The sequence below is a fragment of the Chelmon rostratus genome, chromosome 15, assembly GCF_017976325.1.
Source record: "Chelmon rostratus isolate fCheRos1 chromosome 15, fCheRos1.pri, whole genome shotgun sequence".
NCBI lineage: Eukaryota > Metazoa > Chordata > Actinopteri > Chaetodontiformes > Chaetodontidae > Chelmon > Chelmon rostratus.
The window spans coordinates 18659905-18669396 of record NC_055672.1 but is presented as its reverse complement, the minus strand read 5'-3'; the positions used below and the strand labels follow the sequence as shown (position 1 = coordinate 18669396).

The 9492-nt window shown below is 39.8% G+C and overlaps 2 protein-coding genes across 2 annotated transcripts in view; one reads left to right on the top strand and one right to left on the bottom strand.

The window, feature by feature from the left end:
• The first annotated feature begins 5801 nt into the window (after window positions 1-5801).
• mrpl33 (mitochondrial ribosomal protein L33) lies at window positions 5802-8768 on the top strand. Its single transcript, XM_041953919.1, has 4 exons — window positions 5802-5931; window positions 6353-6371; window positions 6493-6599; window positions 7564-8768. Exons 1-4 carry the CDS (start codon window positions 5910-5912, stop codon window positions 7611-7613), a joined length of 198 nt encoding a protein of 65 aa, XP_041809853.1. The 5' UTR covers window positions 5802-5909; the 3' UTR covers window positions 7614-8768.
• rbks (ribokinase) overlaps window positions 7653-9492 on the bottom strand; it is a 36304-nt gene continuing 34464 nt past the window's right edge. The window contains exon 9 of the mRNA XM_041953918.1: window positions 7653-8776. Within this exon, the coding sequence (XP_041809852.1) occupies window positions 8603-8776 (174 nt within the window). The 3' untranslated portion in view covers window positions 7653-8602. The remainder of the gene's footprint in view (window positions 8777-9492) is intronic.

Below are 9492 nucleotides of genomic sequence, written 5' to 3'. Positions count from 1 at the left end.
CCAGAGCTGAAGAGGGGAACAACCACAGCGATGGATTAGGTGTCACTACCTGATCTGAGCACTGAGCAGCTGCCTCAACTGAGTGACAGGGTAAGCATAACCCATCAGTCAGGTGTTAGAACCACATGTGAGACTGAGATCAGGTGGTGACTGTGGGCTACAGCAACCAGGAGCCGACGGTGTCATAAGCACGTCGACAGTGTTCAATTACGCTGCTGCCAGAAGGGGAGACAAACACTCTGCACTGCAGGTTCAAAATAGAAACATATTTGCCCAAAACTACTGAGCGCAGACAATACTGATTCGACATTTAAAGAGCAAGGCTGAAATTGTCAACAAATTCCTTGAAAGGACCAAAACCGACCTCTCTGTCAGTTCTTTCCTTCAGCCACAAGCCCAGTCTTCCTATTAAATACTTAATTCTTCTCAAACAGGTGTAAATACTGCATTTATAAAGCCATGAATTAATACTTACAGTGCTTGATGTGCTGGTGGGCATTTACAGCTCCAGGTCAGTGTATGTGGGATTGATACTTGGCCACATTATTTGATTAACAAGTGATATGTCCTATCAATGCAGGTGCCTCTTTTTTCATTTAAAGCCAAAATGTAGAGACATTTGAAGACATTTTTTAATTTTCACTCAAATTTGGCTTGTGCTGCTTGAATTTTTTTCTTGATAACAAACTGCCGAATCCCAAAAGTCACAAGACACTGAACCGTACCTGCTCACTTACTGCAAGCTGAGCTCAAGTGCCTAAAATAGAAATCAGTGCCCATGAGTGATGCAAAAGCTGAGAAATAATAGGTCATAAATCAAAAGAAAGAGCATGTGAGATAGAGTGAGGAGTATAAGTGCGGTGAAGTGGGAGAAGGAAAGAGTAGCTAACGTCCGCAGTGGCTGTGGTGAGTGCTGAGTGGGTGGGGTGGTGGAGGAGGAGGAAGAAGAGCAGAGCTGATGCTGGAGCTAGTGGTCTCAGCCTCATTCTCAGAATTATCCCTCAGTGACGCAATCTCCTCCACTCACATCCTGACAGCTGCTCCCTGCCTGGTTACAGCGCTCCTCGGCCTGTCCAATAACATTCATGCTCATTTCCGCTTTAGTGCACGGCTTTCCCCTTCTGGGTTTACCGCCACATCTCCATTTAAGCTCATTAGTACGTGTTCATTTACTACTTTTTGTTTTCATCTAATCTATGCACTAGTGGGACAGCGTCGCATACACGCTGGATCTGCTTTTTTTTTTTTAATGAAGTGAAGCTCTGAAGGAAAATAAGCCATTATTCTTCCTCCACCAGTCTCATTGTTCTTCCTGTGTGACGACATACAGACCAAAATACATGAATGCTTGAGAGATATTTGAAAGGCCCTCAGTGATTTCACAGACATGCCACCCACTGTTTTATAATGGTTTCATGGTGAAGCTTTAATAATAAACTTTATTTGTATGGCACCTTTCACACGGGAAATGCACTTCAAGGGGCTTTACGGCAAAGAAATCACACACACCAAGTGCTTCACATAAAATAGACATAGAATAAACATAAAAACGGATAGAAAAATAAGGTTAAAAATAGGGATACATAGAATGCATAAAATCAAGTAAACTACAACATTTTAAAAGACGTGCAGCAGCAAGTGTGAGGAAAAATGTAAAAGTTTCAGACCTGTATCAGGAAGCTGCTTCCCTGATATCTGTAGGTCATGTGTTTCAGAGCTTTGGACAAAAGCTGCATGCTTGATTTTCTTCCAGCTGTTACTGGAAGCCTCCAGTAGACCAGCAGCAGGTGATCGCCGTGTTCTTGAAGGCAAATAGTAAGCAAGGAAGCTAGCAATGTAGCCCGGTCCTAGTCCATTAAGGGTTTTGTATACAAGGAGGAGGACCTTAAAAGCAATTCTACATGATACAGGAAGCCAGAGCCAAGTGGCTAAAACTGGACTAATGTGCTCTCTACTTTTGGCTCTGGTTATTTGCCGTGTTGTGGTTTTGAATGAGTTGAAGTCTCTCAGTGTTTTTTTTGGGAGGCCTGTAAATAATGCATTACAGTAATCAAGTCGCCTTGAAAAAAAGGGCATGAATCAGTTTTCCAGCATGTTTTTGATTTAAAAATGGTTGTTTTTTAGCTATTATGTAATTGTGTAAAAATGAAGTTTTCATCACCTTGTTAATGCGGGACTTGAATCTTAGATCTGAGTCTAGGAGAGAATCAAGACTCGTAACCTCAGATTTAATCCAGGGAGTTCATTTTCCCAGATTATTAAACAGCATATCTCTTTTTGTTGTAGGGCCGACTAGTAGGATTTTGTTTTTTTATTCCTCATTTAACTTCAAGAAATTATTGGTCATCCATATTTTTAATGTTGGTAATTGAGTCTATAGCTGCAGCATCATTTGGTTCAGCACCGATGTCCAGTTGTGTGTCATCATACATTGTGCTCTGTAATGAGTGGCAGCAGGTACAGGGAGAACAATGATTGACCAAGGCAGCTCCCTGCAACCCCAAAATAGATGTCATGTTTCTCAGACACATGATCTCCCTTTAATGTATGTTTTGTTTGTTTTTTTTTACCAGTTTAATACGCAGTCAGGAAAATCAAGCAACTGTTTAGGATGATTTATTAAGATACCATGGTAAATTATATCAAACGCTGCACTTATATCAAAGAGGACATGAATTGAGACTGTATTTTCATCAGAATTTAGTCTGAGGTTGCTAATTACTTTAGCCAAAGCGTGGCTGAAATTCCTACAGAATATTTTTTTGTCATGTCTGGTCGCGTCTGTTGATGTGTCTGTTCACAGTGTCAGGTCTTGTCGTGCACTTCCTGTCTTATTGTGAAATCCTAACTCTCCTCTCGTTTCAGGCCCTTGACTTCCTGGTGTTCTTCCCACCTGTCTGATTGTCTGCCCCGCCCTGATTGTCTCCACCTGTTCATTGTTACCTCGTGTATATATAGTCCGCGTCTCCCATTGTCCTGTGCCAGATCGTCTTGTGCGTCTCGTGCCTTGTTGTGAACCTTGTCTTACCCCTTGAGCTAATTACCTTGCCATTTGCCTTGTTGTTATTTTTTGCCTTTGCTCATTTTTGTCTCTCAGCCTAAGCGCCTTTAGTTTGTATTTTTTGATAATCCTCAGTGTCTTGATTTTTGCCTGTCTAAAGAAAACCTTTGTTCAAATAAATTCAACCTTTGAGCTCGCTTTAAGTTTGGAGAGTTGTGGTGTCTGCTTGTGAGTCCTGAAACCTCGAGCCCAACGGACCCTTTCATTTTTTCTGTAAGATATTCACTAATTTGCACTGAAACTATCTTTTCTACTATCTTAGTGATGAATGGACGGTTGGATATCAGCCTATAGTTAACGAGTTCATCACTATCTAGTTTGGGTTCTTTCAGTAATGTTTTTAAACAGCTGTGTTGAAGCCATATGGGAAGACACCTGTTTGCAGAGATGTATTTATAATCTTCAGACCATGTTGAAACACTGTCAAACACCAGCTTTAAAGATGCTGTAGGTATGGGGTCAACACATGAGGTGGATGACTTGGACTCGGTGATAGTCTCGCAGAGCTCAGCTAATGTAATTCAGGTGAATTTCCCCCCTTTTTTTACAGCGTTTGTTGAGGTCATCTGTGTTTACATCAGCAAAATGATAACACTGATCATAGGAGGGTTACATTCTATGACGTGATCTGACAGCAGATTGATATTGCACAAGTTTTCGATGAGACAATGAGTCCACAGCCATGCTAGCAGCTTTGTGAGGCTGTGCTTCAACACAATGGTGCTTTAGGATAAATGCTCGACTCAGCATGCTGATCACAAATTTATTGCTAACACAATGACATGCTGATGCTTAGCAGCTATAATATTTACCAGAGTCACAGAGTCACCATCTTGCGTGTTAGCATGCTAACATTTTTTAATTAGAACTAAACACAAAGTGCAGCGGAAGCTGAGGCTCATCAAACAACATACTGGACAAACTATAAAGGTTGATCTGATGATGTCGCCAGATGAAAGGTCATGGATCGTCACAGTTATTACAGTACATCCTGAGGTGAACGTGAGTGTCTCAACCAAATTTCATGGCAATCCATATAATAGTTGTTGAGACATTTCACTCAAAACCCCAAACTTCAGCCTCATGGTGGCACTAGTTAAAAAATCAGGCGATCACCAATGACACAAGGATCCATCGTATGGACACTATGAATGTCTCTACAAGATTTAGAGACAGCAATCCATCTAAAAGCTGTTGAGATATTTTAGTCTGGACCAATAATGTGACATATGGTGATACGGCCCCAGTCTTAAGTGTATGACTGCCTACACTGTACAGAGACAGGTAAAACGTCACGAGAGTGAAACCAGTTGACAGTAACGTAGCTCTTGTGTATTTTCTGACCATGCCCATTTATAGAAACCACTGTCATTCCTATGTCATTATACTAAAAGACAAAATACTACAGTTTGGGGCAGGCTAAATTCTCATTGCGCCAGGGATTCATTGCCACCGTACAGCAAGTTATTAATTTACTACTTTATGAGGAGTTTAGGGGAACTTCCCCGGTGACATCATTGGTGTCTAACCCATTCATCTGCCTGAGAACGTTGAGGGACAGAAAGACTTTCACTCAGGTTTTGGGACATTCCAGAGTGTATCTTTATCCTTACAGCCCATTCATGAAATATGAGTTGCTTCCCTGAGGCCACAGACTTGCTGACCAGCAACAACGAGTAACATTGTAATATTTTTCCGTGACGGCTTTAATTATTTTGTTTATTCACAGGACTAAATCTGAAATGAAGTGACTGCATGAAAAACAAAAATAGCTTTGCCACACGGAGAGAGAGATACAGCATGTGCATCATTGTTTTAGAAGAAAACAAGGGTTGTGGACTGATTTCAGTTGGAATTGACAAATCCCCCTTTGAGACAGTCTGTTAGATATCAAAAGCAAAATTATTACATGACCACATCCACCACAACTGAATCTGACTATCCCATTTTGGTCAGAAATTCTTAACAGATGCTCATTTGCTCTCACAGCAGCCTGTGTCCTATGGCAAAAAGACAAGAAACCCGAACATGAAGAACTTACTTGACGGCTACTTTACCTCAATTTTAAGATACATCAAGTTCACAGTACTTTTCATTGAGATCTTTACCTGTACATCTAGAGGTGACAGTTCTATACCTCTATACCACCTGTCTTCACCCAACATGCTACTCTATAATAAAATTACTGGTTAAAGCCATCCTAATGTTTTTATCAGATGGATAAAACTGGATATCTGGCAATCTGCCTTCAGGGAAGTCCTTTGCTCATACCTGGTTTGCATTGTATGGTGTTTAAACAATTAACTGTCTGCTATTTGTCTCCTTCTGGTTGGCTCCTAATCTTTTTTCTCCTAAATTTAGTTTCCATTTTCTTTTGCTCTATTTTTTGTCTTAAATGGTTGGTAACTGTCTAGCAAAAATGTTCTTATGCCAGTGTCATGTTTTAATAAGGAATGGATAACAGATATTTTTGTTGTGTGTATGGCATCATCCAATTTGTACTTTCAAAGATAGAAAAATTGATGATAATTGAAATTGAGCCACCCTGGTAGATTGGCCTTTTATCCAGTGTCTGGGTTATTTTCACATATAGTGTGTTTAATCAATTCCTCAATTCCAACCCGGACATTTTTCTGTGTTGCTGACTGCATGATTGGTCTGAAAAGGATTTAACATAGTAGGTTTGGATGATTCCAGGGCACACAATGCGGCTCAGCTGAAACTACGCCTTTAAGAGGACCCGGAAGTGCTTGTCAAACCGGACGTACAAACTTCTCAATGTGACTTACCTTAGCTAGTGTTGTTATGTTTTAATACTGTCTTCAGGTTGTGGTTTAAAGTCTACAAAATGTTTCTTACCACGGCCAATTGTGAGTATTTTAATCCATGTATGCTGTTTTAAAGAGTGGTGTCCATGCGCAGGGCTGTCTCAAACGTAGCTAAATTAGACAATCAGTTCGCTAGCTTTCACTTAGCCAGGTTAGCTGCTAGCGCCCAGGTGTTAGTCAACGCTACCTAACGTGAGATTGACTGTAGTTTTGCTTCTACTTTGCTGTGTTTTAAAGTGATTTTTTAAATGACACTTTCAACCTAAATGTTGTGAGTTTCGGATTTGGTCACGTTTAGCTTTCATTGTTGTGTATTTAGCGGCTAGCGTTAGCTCGTAGGCAAAGCTAAACTAGCCTGCCTCACATAAATACATTCATCTGTTATTTTGCTAGTTTGCAAAGTAGTAATCGTGTTAATCTGCCTGATTCTAATACACATCCCCTGCTCTTTTTCATTTCTCAGTGGCCAAGGCAAAATCAAAGTAAGTAGAAGCCACTGGTATGATTAAAATGAGAGGTGTAGCTCTAGCATAATAACAGTACATGCAGTGTACAGGCAGAAATGCAGCCATTGTAATGTTCACTGATGTTGTCTTCCATCAGGTCCATCCTTGTGCAGATGCTGAGCGCTGCAGGGACAGGCTACTTCTTCGTCACGAAGAGGAGCCGTCTCAGAGACAAGCTGGTGCTGCGCAAACATGATCCATTTGGTAAGATATTTGGTTCCCGAATTTCCCCGGCTGGGGATAAATAAAGTTTTATCATATCTTTAGATATGACTGAGCAGCTATTCATGCTCTGCAGATGTGACATGCACACAAACAGCCTCGCTCTGTACTGGACAAAAAAGGACAAGCCCATGTTTATGGTAACTGTACAAGGATGTTAAAGATGTAAACACCCCCGTCTATATTGTGGCAGGAGGCTGTTTCAGTCCAGATGATTTAAAAGTCATTAGGATAAAAACTTGCGTGTTTGAAGACCTTGACAGCAGGCTTGTTTCTGGCTTTAAACTGGAAGACACTGGATAAAATACTAATGGCAGAATTGAATTGGAAAAGAAAACAAGTAGTCATTGGTAATGTTTGCATCCAGATTAGTATGCCCAAACTGCTGCATATTTATTAATTTGTTTTACGTTGTAGTTTAGTTCTTGGGAAGGAAACCACTGAAGTAGATAACTAGATATGATAATCTTTATGATGTATACAAGAACTTTAAATTCATCTCAAATATCTTTAGTCACTTCATGGACCATGAATCTAGTAAAACCAAGTTATCATAGTATTTTAACTGGTATATTACAGGACAGAAGTATCCATATGTCTGTATTGGTTCCAGCCTCATAAGATCCCAATTTAGATATCATGCTGCACTGTAATGTTATAAGTTTCTATCAACGTCTTTTCAGAAATGCTTATTTGGGGCTTTATGTGTGTGTATATATTTAAATATATTGATCCCAGTGTTTAATGTATTACCTGCCAAGTGATATGAAAATGGGTAGTCACTTGTTAGAAGTAAAAAAAAAATTGTTGACGACAATTTTAGTAAATTGCTGTTACAAAAAGGGACAGTTCACTGTCTAAATTAAATGTATCTATCTATCTATCTATCTATCTATATACACATACACACAAAAATTTCATCTATTACATTCCTGTGTCTTTGCAGTGAACAAGCACGTCTTATTCTTCGAGAAGAGGAAGATCAAATCGGTTTAACAATGCACCAAAACATATGGACAACATAAACCTGCGAGGTTTAAACCGACTGTCTTTATTGACATGGATCATACAAAGTGTTTCGTCAGTTTGGCTGGCTCACACGTTTTCAGAGGATTTCTTCTTGGATCTGTCAGAAGGCTTCTGCTCTCTCCACTGCACCAGCTCTGTGATGCCAAACCCGACCAAGCTTCGACAAAGTCTTAACACCATTTTTAACAAACTACTCACTCATGTGAAAAATGATGTTATTTGTTGGAGCCATAGTAGCTGTCTTGATCTAAAGCTGTTATGTCAAAGAATAACATGTGAAGGTGGTATTTAACAGTTCAAGTGTCTGATGATGATTATAATTCAGGAAGTGTTGTACAACTTTATATTTAAGCCAGGTACCTATTAAACCACTTGTGAAATATGATCTACTCGGGGTTATGAAATCAGTTAAGTAAATTATGTGCTGGACAAACTAAATGTTAAATGCTTTTAAAGTGTGTAACAGTTTGTACCTCCTGAGTGGCTGTGGCTTAGGAGGGAGAGGAGATCCTCCACTAATCAGACGGTCGGTGCTTAGATCTGCAGCTCCTACAGTCACCATGTGGAAGTGTCCTTGGGCAGGATACAGAACACCAAATTTGCGTGTGTGTGTGAGAATGTGTGAATGTGGCGTGTTGTGAAGTGCTTTGAGTGGTCGGTAGCAAAGCACCATATAAACGCAGTTCATTTACTGGAATTTGAATTTTCCAAAAATGAATCCTTGTCTGTTGTTAGTAGACTTGTTATCACATCGACACAATTCATATAACTGTTCAGCAACTATTCAACATTATTAACCATTACATCAACCATTGAGCTTTATATTAAAGTAGCATTGGTTACATCCTCATCGATCCTCAGTACTTTCATAATATTGTTCATCCTCAGATTTCTCATTTCATAGGACCCCTGCCAGATTTAGTGTATTTAAAATGCTGCTTGTTGGTTTACTGCTCTCAGAACAGTTCCGCTGGTAGGTCCTTTCTGAAAGGGTAAGACGTTTGTGTGCCGACAGCCTGCACGCTCAGTCCTGCCACCTGATTGGCTCTGCGGACCATCTCCTCCAGAGGCACTGTGGGATAATGAGCCATGTAAAATGCCAGTGCTCCAATAAAGCTGTCTCCAGCACCCTGGGAAGAAACAATATTACAACAATGCTTTATTAAATTTCACCTGTGGTTCAAACAGTTCCACTGTGTAACTCGAAAAATCAAAGATCCAGTCTGTGAGGAGCAGAAAGACAAACAGTGAATCCATGTAAAGACTATATGACTTATTTGCTTTACTGTTTAAAATGCTTCATACTGTTTTTTGAAGAGTGTAGGAACATTATGTATGCATAACAAGATGGGCTGATTAATTCAGTAGGCTGTAAACAGTAGGGGGTGCTATGGCATTTGTCAGCTGTTTTTCCGAGTCTTGTTGCACCCTCAGTCTCAACTCCTTTGAAATGAGTTACTGAAAATGTGAAAGTGTCTGTCAGCGCTTTCAGAGAAACAGCTGTATTAATAGCCATTAATCACAATCCCACAGACCTTCTCACCGTGCCAGCGTAATGATAAATTAGATGCAATAAGCTCATGGAACATCTTAAATACAGAGAGATCGCTCCGTGGCATCCTCTAATATTTAGAAAAGTCAAATCTTTTTCACTGACCTTCAAGGAAAGACTGAATGTGTGCATAATTATGTGCATTATTATCTGTTCAAGTAACTGATGGATTTGAAAAAAAGACTGCTATCAATGACATTATCCTGCATAACCTGTCCAATTGTTGATAATGAACAAATTAACTATTAGCTGTATTTACTGCTTTCATCTGAAACAATGCTCTAATCAAAAGCT

What these genes read in the sequence shown, in the direction of transcription:
- mrpl33 (XM_041953919.1), top strand. Translation starts at nt 5,910, where the DNA reads ATGTTTCTTACCACGGCCAATT. An exon ending in GCGCAAACATGATCCATTTG is followed by an intron (nt 6,600 to 7,563) that starts GTAAGATATTTG and finishes GTGTCTTTGCAG; the next exon opens with TGAACAAGCACGTCTTATTC.